Source organism: Cricetulus griseus (genome assembly GCF_003668045.3).
Source record: "Cricetulus griseus strain 17A/GY chromosome 1 unlocalized genomic scaffold, alternate assembly CriGri-PICRH-1.0 chr1_0, whole genome shotgun sequence".
In the NCBI taxonomy this organism is placed as follows: Eukaryota; Metazoa; Chordata; class Mammalia; order Rodentia; family Cricetidae; genus Cricetulus; species Cricetulus griseus.
This window is the reverse complement of record NW_023276806.1, coordinates 122,989,133-123,008,025: the sequence shown is the minus strand read 5'-3', so window position 1 is coordinate 123,008,025 and position 18,893 is coordinate 122,989,133. Positions and strand designations below refer to the sequence as shown.

The 18,893-nt window shown below is 34.5% G+C and overlaps 1 protein-coding gene across 2 annotated transcripts in view; it reads right to left on the bottom strand.

Annotated features, from left to right (window-relative positions):
• The window catches only part of Nlgn1 (neuroligin 1), a 691,146-nt gene that overhangs the window by 446,275 nt on the left and 225,978 nt on the right, over window positions 1-18,893 (bottom strand). For both annotated transcript variants that reach the window (XM_035451054.1, XM_035451055.1), the window contains exon 3: window positions 8,023-8,175. In XM_035451054.1, coding sequence (XP_035306945.1) covers window positions 8,023-8,175 — 153 coding nt within the window. The remainder of the gene's footprint in view (window positions 1-8,022; window positions 8,176-18,893) is intronic.

The window sequence follows — 18,893 nt, the reverse complement described above, 5'->3', positions numbered from 1 at the left end:
GTTATAAATGGTTAATGGTCTCAGCCAATAACTTTTTAGAGGAAAAAGTGGAAATATGATAGAGAAATGAATACTTTGCATTAGTATGGATTTTGGTTTAATGAAACAAATTTAAGGTCAATTTTGTTAGAGGTAAATTTCTCCTTTTTTAGGTATTATGTTTATATAGCTCATTTAAAAATATAATATATAATTAATTACAGATTATATTCACCATAGTCAAAACTTATATTCTTTTAGTTAGGTTTTCCAGATATACAAAGATATACTTGAGATGGATTGATGTTCTTCAATTCCTACAAAGACCTACAGAATATGACATTTAAAATGGTTTAGCGTTTTTCATGCAGAGACAATTGTTCCTGTCAATACGAATTACTTCAGAGAGGAAGATGGGCATTGAAGAAACTCATTATGGAGTTTGCCTTCATCATGTTAAGACTAGACATTTCAGCAAGAAAATGCCCTTTCCAGGACTGTTTGACTGTATGTTGTATAAACTGGACATGCAGGACCCACAAGGATGTGACTTCTAAACTTGAAAAAACAAGATGGGACAGTTCTTCAGGGTTCCTGCTTCATGGAAGAGTCTGCCAGACATTCTGCAGGACACAGAGAAAAATGACTGATAAACTGCCAATATATGTGAGGAGCTTAAAATTTCCTGGTCTTTGAGACACCTGCCTCGAGAGGTAATGGAGAAACTTGGGTATGGCTAACTGTATATGGACTGGCTTCTGTCACTTTTTAGTAGATTTGGATAAAATATACCCTTCTCAGATCTCTGATATTAATGGTTGTCAACTTGGCAGCATCAGACAGTCAGATCCACTATAGACTATAGTCAGCATGTTAGCTGGTAAAATAATGACTATCTACTGTTCAGGCACAAGCTCAAGGTTTTTAAGTTTATTTTGGTTGTCATCTAAGTACAAACTTAAAGGGCTTTTCATCAGGCCAAAGGCACCTCTGTCCAATCCATACCTGGCTCTCTGAACAGAAGAAAAATGTACATGCTTATAGCACAAATCTGTAGTTTTTGCTAGGACTCAAAGTTATAAATATGTTCCTGCTGTTTGAACAGATATCCAGATATCTGATTTTTCTGCACTGTGGGCTTTAGTAAATAAGTTTTAACCTCTGTTCCTAGTTTAAACATATCTTAAACAGGTTTCTGCTTCTGGCAGACATCTGAGTATCAGTTGCTGACTACAAGCTGTTCTAAGTAGACTGCGAGCCCTAGACTTGCTGTGGATGTGAACCAGTCCAGCTGATGTGGACACCCCCTGTCTCTGCAATGGAGTCTGCTAACCAAAAGCTCCTTATGGATTCCCCATTGCCTAAATTCCTTTTTTGCTTTTGACTAGCATTTCAACCATCTGGGGTCCCTAACTTTGTCCCAAAGTCAGCAGGAAGTAGCTTGGGAAAGAATTTGCTGCCCAAGCCCATTTTCCCTGGGTAAAATGCTAAGTCAGGAGGGACTCCCTTGCATGGGGATGCCAATATCTCTCACTCCCTGATGCTATTTGCTAATTGCTAGAGAGACAGCAATTCCATGATTGGAATTTCCAAAAAAAGAAAATGGGGGAATGAAGGGACCAGCTCCCCATTTCGGCAGCCATGACAGTAACACGTGCTCAATGACCTTGTCTTAGTCACTAGAGGTTAGGTGCCTGCCTCATGACAAGGAACTAATCTTTATGACCCTGCGTGTACTTTACCGACAAGCACACAGCATCGACTCAGAGCATAGCAACCACCGTGGGAGGGCCTATGGGCCATAACAACCAGTTGACCAATCAACACAGGGCAAGCCCTCCAAGGCTGGAAGCACACCAATAGTGAGCCTGTGCGTACCCCTAGACACTCCCCTTACGCTGCCCTACAAGATCTCTTGGAGGCCCTAGGAGTTGTCTTTTGTGAGCCATCCGCCATGATGGGTGGGTGAAAGACCGGAGCTAACATGGGGTTAGCTTGATAAATTACAATAAAGCCTCGTGCAGTTTGCATTAAAAAAAAAAATTCCTGCTTTGATAAGAAGTCTGCCAGACACACTATGGCCTATGGCCTACAGGCTGAAGATAGATGCTCCAACATTACACAGGAACTTTGGATGAAATCTAGAGTTTATATATTATCTTTCTGAGGTGTTTAATGAGCTGAAGACAGATAGTTACGTTTATGATTTTCCTTAGTTATGATAAAAGATAAGTTACATATAAAACTGTAAACTCAAAAAGATAGAATAGATAATAGGATATCTTCTATAAATTTTGCAAATGATGAGGGACTAAATAAATACTGGTGAATATACTTCTTACTTGATAGCTCTTTTTTTTGTTTTGTTTTGTTTTGTTTTTTGTTTTTTCGAGACAGGGTTTCTCTGTGTAGCTTTGTTTGGAGCCTATCCTGGCACTCCCTCTGGAGACCAGGCTGGCCTCGAACTCACAGAGATACCCCTGCCTCTGCCTCCTGAGTGCTGGGATTAAAGGTGTGTGCCACCAACTCCCAGCTGATAACTGTTTTGTTACATATAATTTTAATATATTAAAGTTAAACAATTCTTTTTTATTTAGAAAGAAAAGAGGAGATGATAGGGGATGTCCTTTTGTATATATGTTTCTCTTATTGGTTGATGGATAAAACACTTTTTGGCTGAGAGAGGCAGTAAGATAGGCGGGGCTAGGAAATGAGGAGATTTCTGGGAAAGGTAGGCAGGGAGGTGCTGTGAAGAGGCACCATGTAAACCACAAAGGTACGGACCCTTCTCTGGTAAGATGAGACCACATTAATACTGGGATTAATGAGATGGGTTAATAATTAAGACACAGCTAGCCAGTAAGAAGCCTTAGTCATTTGCCAACAGTAATAAGAGTCTGTGTGCTTATTTGGGGCTGAGAAGCAGTGGTGGGACCTGGAGGGACAAACAAACCCTACAACAGATGTGCCTCCTTTTCATTCCTCATGGAAAATATTCTGATTGTAAATTTGAGTGCTATATGTGACAACTCATCACACTAAAGCAATAGGTAGCTATGTGGTTTCTCTTGTATTTTAAGCTTACTATAGCATCAACAACCTAGTTATAAGAATCATCAAATCTTATTAACCAAGATGAACAGAATAAAATCATTATTTATTAAAATTGGTTTACAGTAAGTTAAGAAAAATTGTTTTAAACTATTTAGCCTTTGTAGCATTGTAAAATAATTGTAATTTTTTAATACAAGTAGATATAATTTACTTTATTATCTTTCACTCTGATGGATTATGTAAAATTTATAGTACAAACTTGAATGTTTAATGAGATCTCTTCCCAAAATTTGTTGCTTTTCAGACAAATTTGGGACTAATGAATCCTGGAAAATTCATCCCTACTGACTAGATTTCATAATATTAGCAGCTCTATGTAAGCTTGTGGAGAAGAATAATAATGATCACTCAATCATACCTACCTACCAGTTCTGCAAAAAAACAGGAATTATTGGCCTTGGAAGATATGCTCACTAGTGTAATATTGTCGTGAATATTATGAAAGTAACAGCAACTTTGTCAATGATTTTAAGATCTGCTATACAAGATGGAATCTATACCATGAACCATATTTTTGCATATGACCTATGGCTAGACAGTTCATAGACTACAGTAGAGAAACTACTAATATTATGATGCTAAACAGACATAATAAACAACTCCTAATAACTTATCATTAAACCCATAAACCATCACATCTCTCAACCTTAATCTGAAATACTCCCTTTGTAGTTGATGGTGACTCACAATTGGCCAAGATTCAAGATTCAGTGAATAAGACTGCAGAATACTCAGATCTAAAGGGATATATATATATATATATATATATATATATATATATATATATATATATATATATTTCAGAAGTGGGGGAACATAAAATGTAAGATCTGGGCTGGTGAATGACTCCAAGGGAAGATCATTTTCTGGACTCAGAAGGGTAGCTACACATATAAGCTCACAGTGGTCATGATAACATAAAACCTGTACAATTCCTAACCATGCCAAATCCCAGCATGGTGAGGGGAGTTGAGCAAACTACCCCACCCCAAGATACAGAGCTATTGGCAACTGTTAGCTGTTGGAAGAGGGAAAGACAGCTTTCCTGAAGAGTGTATCACCTCTTTAGGCAACTACACACAGTAGAAGACAGCACATCTATGAATACCTAGTCAACATAAATTGGTTTTCAGGCATTAAAATAAGAAAAGACAGAATCACAAATAAAGAAGGACACCGGTTATATGGGTGGAGAAGGGGGCTGAGTTGAAAAAGAATTAGAGACTAAATATGATCAAAAAATATATGTGAAAGTCTCAAATAAATAATAAAATTTTAAAAATTAAAACTATCATTGACTAGAATAAAGAATTGCATGGCTACTTCTAACAGATCCTTACAAGACAAAGGTAACTCATTAAATTTCCATCAAATAACAAATTTTATTTATACCTAAGTAAAGCATAGTGACATTGAATTTTGTTTACATTAAAAGTAACAAATTTATTCTAAATTTATAATAGTTGAAACTTATAATATTAAATTTCTTATTGAATTTTTTCATTTTATGAGGTTTTAGAGATTTAAAGATATATTACTATTTGAATGTGCTACATCTTACAGAGTGAACAACTTATTTCATCAGAGTTTTCAATTTTTCACCAATAAACATACACATTTACCCAGGGTAGAGTCAAAATATTCACATGGATTATTTTCTCCTACAAAACATAACCAAAACATCTCTCAAGTAACCAAGTTAATAATTTTTAGTATCCATAAGGTAAACGACTAAAAGGTAATGAAGTAATAATTACTATATATTTAATCCCAAGATCTATGGAATAGTGACCTAAACAGCAGATGCTGAATGAGACTGAACAGAACAGACTTACATCACAACTGGATGAATACAACACTGTAAGCAGGATCAAGTTCAGAGTCTGATACACAATCACCAGGGACTGCCAGTTGCCTCTGAGACAGTGGATGGAGACCAGAGTCCTGCTTCTTTCCTCTCATCTGTTTTGTCAACCTTACTGGACGATATTATTTTCTGCACACAGCTGATTACCTCAGAGGCAAGGCTATATGCAGTTTTGAGTGAGAGTATGTGCTACTCTTCCAAAGGATACCACAGAAGGCTCTTAGTTCAGGAAGTTTTGCCAACCATCAAATTTCTGAATATACTGACAGATTTAGTTTTTCCTCCATGCTACTCCTAATTTGTAATGCAAAAAATATTTTTTCACACAAAATGCTTTCAATTAGAGAACCTTAGTCACTAGATAGTGATGTAGTTATATGAATTTTATAACTGAATCATTTCTACTTGACTACTCATCACTAAAAATCAAGAGCAAATCAAGTATGGAAAATTCAAACTGACAATAATTTCACCTGTTCCAAACACTGGCTTGCCTGCCAGTCACCACTGATCAACAGAACTATAATTATTCAGTTACCACTGGCTTCCTAAATTCATCTTCACAACAAAACACCAGAATCAAAAGACAGAGCAGGACTTTCTCTGATACGAGATCAAATCTTATCTTATACCATATTTTCAGCATTTACCCCACAACAAACTTGACCATAATTCTTTTGGAACCCACAACTAAGAATCCTCACCTTACCTTATTGCTAGGTAAATATTCACAAGGAACACCTCAATATCTACATCCCTCTTTGTCATAGTTCAGCATGATGACTGTTGATCTGGTTTAGTGTGACACTTGTGTGAAGGACATTGAATTAATGTTTCAGCAATTACTTTTTCTTGTATTATCTCATTTTAATACATTCAAATCAGTTTTATTTTGAAAAACACTGGCCAAAATCCAACTATTATAGAATTAACACTCTAAAATCTGTGTTAGAACAGTGGTTTTCTACCCTTCTAATGCTGTGACCCTTTAATACAGCTCATCATGTTGGGGTGACCCCAACCCTAAATTTACTTTCCTTGCTACTTCATAACTGTAATTTTGCTACTGTTTTGAACCATAGTATATGCCAGTGGTTTTAGGCAAGCAATAAGAATGGTTTGTGCAAAGGGGTTGTGCCCCATGTGTTAAGAACCATTGCTTTATACAATTTAACTAATACATTTTGGCTATTTTTCAGGTTAAAAGTTTAATAAAAGGCAGCCTCAGACTGAAGATGATTCTAGTTCAAGACATAAAGAAGCCAACTAAGGGGTGCTCCTCAGAATTCAGACAGAGCAAACCAAACTAGGAAAATCCCATCCTCCAGGCCAATGTGGCAGGCACTTAGGCAGACCATGTGATGAGTGAGTTCTTCCCTTTCTTACCTGCTCAATTTTTTGTGCTGTAACTCAACCACATTGTGCTTTTTAAAGACAAGATGTATGCATGCATGTAGGATTGAAATCGCATCAGTGAGAAGTCCTTACTAAAGACACTGTAGCAGAGGAAACAAACATTTTAAGAAAGAATCATAAAGGAGTGGGAAATGTTTCCATTAACTTAATCCCAAAGCTCATCATAGGAAATTTAACTATGACAAAACTAATTGTTAGATAGACACTGTATGGTGGAGCTACAAGCACTAACTACACACTTGGCATTTCTTTTAGATTTTTCAGTCGACAAACATGTCACTGCACAGGATTTTCAATTGAAGAGATTTGGAAAAAATATGAGAATGAGAGCTATTAAAATGACTGAATTCTAGTACAAAATATAAAAACTACAAAATAAAGATATTAAGGCATTAAAAGACATCATGTGCAAATGTTTTGTAAGAATAAAATAAGATTAAGATACGTAGGGATAATTACAAAGAGTCAGTTCTTTATCTTCTAATAAGTAGAGTTTTCAATAGTGAGAAGTATGTCTGAAGTAGAAAAATGATTCTGAATAGTTCATGACTATACACTCTGATTGGCAAAACGTACCTGAGCAGTGGGCTGACCATATGTGTTCTACCTAATGATAAGGCATGCCCATCATATCATCCACTTGACTCTATCACCACTATGGCAGATTATATATGTATGATATTAAAAATGGTATGAAATAATGTACAATTCTGCATTTTCTCTAAGTTTAGAAGACACAAATCTGGAGGAGACTATCCCAGAATATCCCTTTATCTAAACAGAATGGTTTTGAGTCTTCAAATTGCGATAAATTTTTTAGAACAATTAAGATTAAAAATAAAATATTTTGTGGAAACATTCTATTTTCAATCGTTACATAAAAATACCACAGATAATATTGATTAAATACAATTTGTTTGTCATTGCCAATACTGCGACCTGCTTACATTAATAGAACTGCAGGTGATTTTTAAAATCTGACTATTAAATAAAAAAGATTTTACTAAAAGTAAACTTTCTCTATATTTTTATTCAAAGCTAAGGATCTCAGTTTAGACTCTATCTTCTATCTGTAAACACTGTGTAGGACTGAATTGACCAGTCAGGTTAAAAAATGAGTATATGCTTTTCCAAATTAAGTCATTCAATAAAGATATACTGAGAGAAAACATTCATAATTATTATTGAATGATAAAAATAAAAGAAATGAAATACCTATATGGCAACAATAAACAGTAACTTCCCCACCTTAGTCCATTTACAATTCTAGAAGGAAGTGTAAACCGGCATCTAAGAGTACAGAAGACCTAAGACAACTTTTTTTAACAGTGTGCAAAAGAAAAACAGAAGTACATATTTGTTAAAGAACTTGTTTTCTCTTGTTTTTGAAGACTTTGCCATTGTTGGCTTTCATGCTTCTGTATAGTCAAACCACAAAGTACATCTTAGCAATCAATTCCTCCATTACTTTTCTGCTGCAAATTTAAAATTTTCTCAAGTTGTCTTTACTTAATGTGTGAACATTTAATAAACTCAGAGAATCATTCAAAAATTTAGGTTCAGAAAACTATATCAAGAAGCACAGAAGCAAAACAAAACTATGACAACTTTATGATAAATGGCAAAGGAAGTAAGAAATATCTTACCAAGTACCCCAAGCCGATAGTTGACTGTGATGACAATCACATTGCCATAGCTTGCCAAGACACTCCCATCATATAGATTCCCAGTGCCTTCCATGTAAGAGCCACCATGGATGTACACCATCACTGGCTTGGGACCCCCACTGTCCCGAATATCTGCAAAACAAATGGTTGGCAATTATTCTTACCCCCCAAAACATGCATAAGTAAATACATTATTTTGCATGATAAGGACTGGGGGTCTGTGATTTTAATGTCTTTAAATTGCTGTTTTTCTTAAAGTGTTTCTTAAGCAATTCCTATTAAGAGCCATTGCAGAAAAAAGCAATAGGCACCCACTACTTTCTGTTTAAAACTTTGTTTTCAGGAGATGGACATGGTATTCAGGAATTATAAATTAAGGACAATGGTTCATCTCTACTGCGAGTCAGGGAATCTGTCCCTCCCCCTGTTTACTGTGGAGCTTTCTATCAAATACAACATGATTACATTAGCTCATTTGTGCTCTGATTTGTGAATATAATTATACCATTGTATTATTCATTTTGGAGTTTAATTTTACTGCTTTACAGTACTGCCAAATGATTGTTTAGGCAGTAAAATTATGTGCATCTGAGCACCTGTTGATACATTTATGGGAATGTCATTTAAGTGATGCTTTTAGAAAAGCCAAGAAGTTCACTCATTCAAACCAAACAGTCTTTGGGAGAAAAAAATGACAAAATTGTATTTGAACTACTTCTAAGTCCCACTTTGTTGCCAGTTTTTAATAATGTAGATGTGAGATGATCACCAAGTATAGAATGGGGAAATGCAGGGTGATGTTAATGTGATTTTTCTCCCATTCTCAATTTCAAGTCATTTCATTTTGCTAAGATACACTGAGGACAACTGTGAGGTTTCAACAAGAACACGGAAATACCATGAGAAGTGACTTCATCATTATTAAAAATGTAGTAATTTATGTTGAAAAGGCTAAACTGTGTGTTGATTCAGTTAAAAAACATTAAATTATCAAATTATGGCTACAAGTAAATATTACTATTTTATAGTAATTTGTAGCCCTTTATGCTAATAAGCAACACAGTATGGAGTAAATTATTTTTAACTCTGGTTTAAAAGGGTGATTCAATGATATAGTTCAATTTCTGTACTTTGCACATTTTACTCAGACTAAATTCTCCTAGAAACATCCGGTCACGATAGCAGTGTTCAGTGAAGGTAAGAGATACAACTCACAGGGAGAACTGGCGATGATTTAGGGACTATTTTGCCCTCCCTTTGAACAGGATGATAGATTTAAATGCCTTGTACCTCATTTTTTCTACTGTGATAGAGTAATTTCTTTGAATGGCAACTCATTTTCAGATCAAAGATTGCAGCTTCTTTTGTTTATTCAGACATCCAAGTTGAGGAAATGGCTCAAGACACATCTTGGTGCCTTTTTGTTTGTTTGTTTGTTCTAGATAATCAATGTTTTTAAGAATCATTACTTTTATAGTTTCTTCATTTTATAATTGATTTTTAATTTAGCATAAGATTAATGGACTTCATTATGATATTTTTATTCATTAGCCATTACACTTGTTCTCAGGTGTCCCTTTAAGGAAGATCAGCTTAAATGACCCACTGCCTGTAGGCATGCACACATCCTTGCCTCCTTCCCCAATGGGAAAATATTCTGGTTTTCAATAAGGAGAACAGTTTTACGTTGTAATAAGCTGCTAAGCACAATCACCACATTTGTCCTGAAATTCTTTGACAGGCCAAAGGTATTCTCTCTCTCTCTTTTTTAAAAATTTTATGTGTTATGCGTGTTTTGCCCGCGTGTGAACACCTGTGTATTACATGCATGCCTAGTGCCCAGGGTGACAGAGAGTCGAAGGTACTCTGGAACTGGAGTTATAGACAGCTGTGAGTCGCCATGTGCTATGAGCTGAACCCAGTGCTCTAGAGCGGCCAGAGTTCTTAACCCCTGAGTCAATTTTCCTGCCCCTGTGATTCCTTCTTATATCAAGTTTCGGGGGCTTACGGGGTTGTAAGATTGAAACGGGGAAGAAATCCCTTTTTAGATTGTTAAACTACGCACCTAAAATGCCTGTGTGCTACATACAATTTTAGCTTCTCTTTTTTTCTTGTATGGTTGGCATTGAAGAAGGAATAATAAATTATTAAGCTGAAATCATTAGCCGAGCTGCTCGCAGCAGACACTGTACTCTGCTAATTGTATGCTTGGAGGTAGCACACAGGGAGGCTGTTTCAGAATTCTCCTTTAATTAAAATTACATAGAATTACAAAGCACCCACTGTGAACAGTAATGAAGTCTTGGTAGAGCCGTTCTGTTCACCTGGAAGACAATACTGGCACACATTGGGAAGACTAGCCTGCACCTTGTGGCAGACCCACATGGATAGTGTCACACAGTGCCATCATGGCAGAAGAATCGGCTCTATGCCCAGGGCAGTCTCCCTTTTGTTGTTAGTTTGTTTTCCCTTGAAATTTATACTTAAAGAAATCACAGATATTTAAGTAAACTCAAATTTCTAATTTAGTTTTTCAAATTTTTCTTGCCTAAGAAGTTTGGATATTGAGCTCCTCTTTTCTTAGAAATTCAATTAAATTGTAATTTCATGTACTAATTTTTTCTCTTTGAAGTGACTCTGAACTTAAATACTATAACATGTGTTGCTACCTAAAATAAACTAAAATTACTGAACCTAAATTAATTTATTATTTGGGAGTTTTAGATCACATTGGAATCTTCTAACATAAAAGAACTGGAATTCTTTTTCAGTGGCCAATTGTTTTGCCTGAGTGGCACAGTTTCATTTGTTTGCTTGATCCCTAAGTCTTATTGTTGTTAATAATAAAATACAATTAAAATCATAACTATTTACTTTTTTAAAAACAGAATAAGATATTGATAAATGAAACTGATATATCAGGCACCAAAGTATTGAATAATATCTGTCCATGATCTTTAATAATCAAATTCTGACAGTTTCTCTTCTCTTTAGTTCATGTGTTAAATGTACTGCAGGGGTTAGTATTGAATATTTTTGAGCCACAGAGCCTTTTAAATTTTCTCTATTACTTCATTCTCTACAAAAAAGATAAAGTAGATGAGCTTTATGCTTATCTATAATTTTATACTTTGAATAAATAGCTACTTCAGACTTTACTAAAACTGGCATTTCATGGGCTCTTAAAACACTAGCTTAGTTCTAGTCAAAGTATATGTTTTCACAAGCATATTCATAGTTTTTGCTTGTTTTATACCTTGTTAAACACTTGGAGTTTGAGAGGAGGAGGATGGTAGAGAACATGCTAAAATTGTGATTATTTTCTCCTTAAGTGTTAGGAGAGACCATCAGTCTTTAAGGTTAATGAAATAATAGACTTGGAACACTAATCTTTAGCCTTAGTAATCATGACATCCTAGTTACAAATACTTTAGACCAAAGTAGAAAATGTCAATGAGATAGATCAGTTCATAGGGGAGTCTTGGTGCTTGACAGCTATGACTCAACATCACAGTTCCTTCCAATGAATAATTGGTAGACAAATTCTATAAATATGTGTATTGTTTCTTTTTAAGGACCCATGGACTGATTAATTGTCCGTATTTTAGAGGTTTGGGAGATTTAACAGTTTTTAACTTGTGAAGCATTGCCTTAATTAAATTTTTGTCTGATACATATAAAGAGACATTTGGAGACATGTCCATGCCTTTCAATCATGTTTATGGGTGCCAGATATTTTTCCAAACTGCCAAAGTAAAATATAAAGCATCATCACTCCATTTGTTCTTCTTAAGCAAGGCAAACACACACACATACTCTCTCTCTCTCTCTCTCTCTCTCTCTCTCTCTCTCTCTCTCTCTCTCTCACACACACACACACACACACAAAAGTTTGGTTACAAAACAAATGAGAATCTACAGATAAATATTTAGGGAACTTGAATCTCAACGGAGATAATAAAATTGTGTCTAAATATTAAAATGCTTATATTGAGATATTCTTGGCACAATTAAATGTCTCTTTGAAATCTTTTAAATTCCTGAACTAAACTGAGAGAAACCTTGGATACTGTTTTGAAACATTTTGTGACTACAGATTAGTCTGTAAGACACATAGTCTTTTTGATTGTTATAAATAATGAATCAAGAATGATGTGATTGTTTTGGCCTAGAGATGGCTGCAGACAGGAAATTAGAAGTAAGAGTCTGTGGATAAGTTTGTAATGCAGCTGAGTAAATAAAGGACAAAGGATGGTGAATGTCAAAGGGGCACTCAGAATACAGCGGCTGTGATCAGGCTAGAGAAGCAGGGTGCATAGGAAAGCTATGGAGAACTGTAGAACCTGAATTCCAGTGAAGGAAAGAAACCTTGGTCCAGGGATTTATACTCTTTTCTCTGTGTCCGGTGATGCCAATTCAACAGTGGCCACAAATCCAAACTTCTTACTACGTTATTTTGATTTGCAACACAGCTACAATATAATTGTAAGTGTGCTGAAGAGGAGATAATCAGACTTTACTTAATGTTTTCTTCATGGGATATCTGAATTTATCTTTCTTGCTTTGAAGTAATTATCTATTGCAACACAGAGGAATGGATTGCAGTAGAACTGGATGCTGCAGAAGCACACAGCTCTCAACATTTAAATGAATTCCTATACTTGGTAGCTCTGGGCAGAGTGGCTTCTCATGTCTTGAATGAGACCCGATATTTTAACAGTGTTTAGAGTACTTTAATAGTGAACTGAAAATGGTAAATATGATTCAAAAGTGATCTGTAAAATAAGTGCAGGTATTGCAGGACTTAACTTGATATCAATACTCAGAAGCACCCACTCTAAGCGTATAGATACATATGGGAGCTATATTACCCGATGGGAAAATAATCAGATTAAAATCAAGACCTGAAAAAAAATTAAACTACAGTGATGATTTATTCTTGTCTTGGAGTATATTACTAAATTTTGGACTTTACAAATGTTGTTCTCTACACTAACAATGCAAAGGATAGTGGATTTTCAAGGAATTTTATGTTTTAAATAACGAACTAAAACCTCACCTATGACCTACAATAACCTATACACATTCTGAATCTTTAGCTATATCAGACTTAATATAAGTTTATCATTTAACTATTTAGCACTGGATATTATGTGTCTTGGGCAGTGGTATTTATTATTTAAAAAGAATAGTAGGGGCAATCTTGTGCTTAATGTCTACTTCTTCATTGGGATAGATGGTAAATGAATATATAATCAAATAATATTAAATACACTATGGCCACAATTCATTTTTAATGATATATATATATATATGTGTGTGTGTGTGTGTGTGTGTGTGGTGTGTGTGTGTGTGTGTGTGTGTGTGTGTGTGCGCGCGCGCGCGCGTGCGCATGCACGCATCCTGGAAATTTGAGGGGGTGAGAGATCAGACCTCTTGGAGCTGGAATTACAGAATTACAGTTGTTTGTGCACTGCAGGGGTGAGTGCTGGGTTCTGAACTCAGACCTCTAATAAAGCAGGTTTGCGTTTGAATGAGATTGGCCCCCATAAGCTTATATATTTTCATGTTTCCTTCCCTGTCATTGAGCTATCCAGGAAGGATTAAGAGGTACAAGCCTTGTCGTTGGAATTGTGTCTCTGGGGGTTGGCTATGAGGATTCAAAATCTCACTGCCCCTCTTTGTCTGCTGCCTGTTGATCCAGTTATAGAACTCTCTTCTACTTCTTTTGCACCTGAGCTGCTTCCCACCATGATTATAATAGACTAAGCCTTTGAAAGTGTAAGCAAGCCACCAAATAAATCCTTTTTTGAAAGTTGCCTTGGTTATAGTGTCTCATCACAGTAATAGAACACTAAGATAATCAATATGTACTTTTAATTGCTAAAACACCTTTGCAGCCCATTAATAATTTTAACTGTTATAAAATACAAATTTAAACATGTAACCATTAAGCTTCGAATTTTTATATCAAACATTTAACTCTCTATTACAGAAGAGTTTACTGAATAAGTATCAACAAAAATGAAAAATAAATGGCTGCAAGTTGTTTGTGAAGGTTATTTAGTCACAGATTCCTTCAGCTTGATGAGGGAGTAGTTCTGCTGACCTGGGCACACATGATTTTATTTCAGAGAACCTTTCCTTCCTTCTTATAAGTGTCTTTTTGAGATTTAAAGGTTTGGGGGAATGCATAAAATCATACACGGTATTAATCACCCTCTAAAAATTATAATTGGGCTAACATACAAGTCAAAAACAAAAAAAAATGCACATTAAAAATAAAATCCTGAATGGAAGGAAGATGGGCTGAATGAATCAGTAGTCTCTAGAAACCGAGTTAAGTATCAGGTGTGAGGACAGATGTCAAGAGAACGAGTGGGTACTTAGATTTACAAATTAATCAGAACTGCAGGCTGTAAGAATATAGGAAAGAGAAAAGAATTCCCATATTAATGAAGTAGAAAATATTTCATTACATAAGATATAATACTTTGAAAGTTATAAAATTTTATTTCATATTATTAGATTATACAAAAAGTACACATCCTTTGAAATGACATTGTAATCTTTTTTAATGAAATGATATATATGTAATCTTGTATTTGAAATACCTATTAAATTTATCAAAATATTTTTTAAGATTTATTTTTATTTCTTGATAATAAGTGTCTGCACATTTGTGTTTGGGTGTTAATGTGTGTCAGCTCAGCTACCCATGGTGGCCAGAACAGAGCACAGGACATTGAGTTATACCTGACATGGGTGCTGGGAACTGAACTATGGTCCTGTAAGACGACAGATAGTTCTCTTAACCTCAGAACACATCTCCTGCATCATGAACCAACATATTGTTAAGGGACCAGAGAACTTATGCGGTTATACTTAATTTATTACTCACCCTAAGAATTGTGGTGCCTTTGTTATCTGTGTAATATTATTTTAGTCATGTGATGTTTAAGCATATCAACAAAAAGATGATTTTAAAAAAATCTAAATCATATTGCTCAAGAAACACTTTGTATCAGCTTATCTCTCCTTTAATAGAGCAGTAAGTACTTTTGAAAAAGGAAGTAAAATGTAAAAATGATACACATTCAAATTGGCTGAAGTATTTACACAGAGCAGAGCACATGCAATGGGTACAAGGACTACAAGTGGGGAATTGTTAGTTCATAGAATATGGACGGGTTCATCAAAACATGGCATGAAACATATTAAAAGTCAGTTCAAGAAAACCAAAAAAGAAAAAAAAATGCCCCTCTTTTTAAAACATCTTAATGGTTGGCATCAAAATGTAAAATGTAACACTCACTTTAAAAAAATTCTTAATGCATATTCATATGTAACAACAAGCAAGAAGACAAAACACATCAAAAAACAGGAATTAAAAAAAGAACTCTTCAAAAAAAGACAAGAAGTAAAAAAAAAAAAAATAGAAAAGGGTGGAAAAAGTGATTGAAGTCCTGGTCATGCAAATAGATTTGGTGGGGGAAAAATACCTTCATCTTCAGCACCGTCATTATCACCTAAATCATCTGTCTGTTTCTTTGTAAGGGGACCTAGGATTGAGAACGGAGAAATGGAGGGAAAAAAAAAGACAATTCAAGAATAAACAAGACTGAGGGGGAAAAATAAATGTAAATACTAAAATTCTCAAGAATATTTCAAAAAAGTGGGGAAGTGGCTATATCACAGTTGATTATTCTTTTAAGAAAAAAAAAAAAAAAACCCTTCCCCAAAATATCTTGTAGATTTGGTTTCTGAACATTTTCAGCATTAAAAATACACTATGGCTTAGTATTTCAGTCATAGGCCAAAGAATAATTTTTGTAAAAAAAAAACCCACTGAATATAAAAGTAAACAGTACATAATTTATTCAACGTCCTTTCTCATTCAAATTTATGATAGTCATAAAGATATAGCAGGTAAAACTATCCTTTAACTTGGGATTAGAGAATAACACTAGAAAAAATAAGGTAGAAATGTTTTGTAAGTTGTTCTTTTTCTGCTTTTTAAAAATTCTGCTTTGTATGATCATTATCACTTGTATTTTACACATTTTTAATTTATACATTTTTTTAAAAAACTGTGACTTTTTAAAATTACTTGTCATGACACAAGTACTCCCCCGTGTGTTTTAATTTAAATGTTAGTTGTAGATTTAGGGCAATTGACACATGCAGGAATGTATCAACAGTTAATTTCGTTCGTTACTTGGCAGAGAAAAGGTACCATCAATAGAAGTTATGTTTAGCTATCGAAGTAGTCAAACAGACAGGGCTAATACTTCAAAATTAACTTCATGAAACAGTGGACTCAATCCATTGTACAATTTCATGCCAGTATACTTATTTATAATAGGATCATGTTTTAGAAGAATGACTGTATTAAAACACTGTGAATCTTTAATACATGTTTTATTATCCCTAACAGTGCTAATTTGCTAGCAGAAAAGAACATACCAAAGGGGAAGTAAAAGGCCATATGAAAGTAATTTTAAGTGTCACACAATTGACATACTCAGCACACAAAAAGCAAGTCAAGCCCCAGATTGCCTTTCTATTTCCACAACTATTTCATTTGTATGACATTTCATAACCCTCATGCAAAAAAGCAATCACTACAAACACAGGACACTCTATTTAAAAGGACAGCCAATCACATAGCAATAATCAAAAGAATTTTGTCATGCATAATGTAAGAGTCTTAGAAAATGGTATGAAGGAATGGACAGTCATGGCTTGGTTCCAACCACTCGAGAAGTAACAGAACAAGCAATAACTATAAGCATACAACACAGGGAAGGATTGGTAAACATTTGAGAGAGATTTGTCCACCTTTGTAGAAAGGACTTCTCATTACATTTCAATTGAAAACAAAATCTATTATAGCGTCCCCTCAAGAAGAGAAAACACCATACCAAAAACAGAAGGAAAAACTAAGATATAGCATGATTATGGTTTTTCAGGTCAGAGAAATACTACTGCAAATATCAGTCACCGGTAAACATCAAAACACTGAAAAGCTAAAAATTCATGATATAAATACTTGGTGATGATAGCTCAAATACAAGATCATGGCTTCAAGGTCATACAGTGTAAAGCCTAGAAACTGTCCAAAATAATTCCGTTATATGCTTTAATAAACACATCCGTAAATACCATTCTATTGAAAAAACTTAGATGAGAAGAATTTATGTTAACTGTTTCTCAGTTGTAAGCTCACTGATATCCCTTCATAATAAGATATCATTCAAATGAAAATCACAAAGGTTTATCTGATGCTTATTAACTTAATGAGTTCCTTAAAATATAACTATCTTTAAAATCTATATTTTAAATTAGGGATTTGTAATATTTGAAACATAATTGATTTTAAAATATCCTTTAAAATACTAAAATAATATTTAATACCTAAAAATTTAAATATTTTTTTTACATTCTGTTTCCAAAGATAGATATATATGTCTTATTTACTTGTTAGCAAGCAATACAAACTGATAATGATGTTACTTACTGCTTCCAAATCTCTATCTACTTTCTATTTTCACCAAATTATTTAATTGTCTTAATTCTTGAGTTTTAAAAAAAATCAGTAAAATCAGCTCCTTTTTTGATGACTTGTTAGTTTGATAATATTTGAGGATATGTAAATCCTATGATGTTGTGATTACTCTTCATATTTTTCTCAGGCTCTATGTTGCATCTTTCCCTTAGACGATTTGATTGGAGGCATATTGAGGTATCTAATGCAATTTTTAGTCTTCATTGAAAGTCATTAGGTTCTACAGCTACTGAGCTCACAATTTCATATGCTTCACATGCCTACAGGTTCCCTCTTGAACCTGTGTGAGATGAATAGTTAGAGAGAGTTGTTAAACAGTATCTCCCACGGCCTTGAATAAGGAGTATGGTTTACCATTGCTACATACCTAAGTTAAAAAAAAAGAGAGAAAAAGAAAAATAAAAAGGCATGGAACTTTTTCTAGGTGGAGAGGGGAGAAGGACTAAGGCTAGAATGCTTGAATGAATTTTTACTGTAAGTTGCTGAGCTATCCTGTTCCTCCTCAAGAATGGGTGTGCCTGTTAATTGAAGACACCGCTTACTTACCCTACATACTGTAGTCAATCTGAAGTATGATAAGCAGTCATAGATACTTACTCAGTATCATAAATAAATGAAGACATCATCAGAGGAAGATAAAGTTGAATTATCTCAACTTAATACTCATTTTAGATATATTAAATAATACCATTTTATTATGGTACTAAATCGTTACTAGTGAAAGCTGTGTTTTAGCGATTTGAACATAAAGGTGCTTTCTCATCCTGCAGATTTTTTTATCTAATGTTTTTCTAAAGATTTATGAAGGTAGCAATTCATGGCAAAAACAATCATAATATAGAAAATAGATTTCATTCAGATCTCTGCCTAAAGATACTGAGAAAAAGCTAAGAAGATCCAGTGTTGCCAATAGAGAACTCCATATTGGTTTCTTTGAGGAGGCTTCCATGGAGTAAACCCACTTCTGTTTCACAGCAGATCTCCACGTGATGACTCTAACTTTCCCTATACCAGTGCTTCATCCACTGCCCATCAGCAACTCTGACTCTTGTTTCTTTATTCTATAGTGTTATATCTGATATATCACTGTTTTTTTTAATGTTTTTAACAGAAAGATAATATTGTAAACACACACCTAGTATTATTGTCTTTAGAACAGGTGGGCTTTCAAGCTTTTGAGGCCAGGCATTCCTAAAAGTCAAGTCACTAACAACATTCTCACCACAGCTTACGTTTCCTTTAAACAGAAAGTATGGCAACCTCAGCATCAGCAGTTTTATAT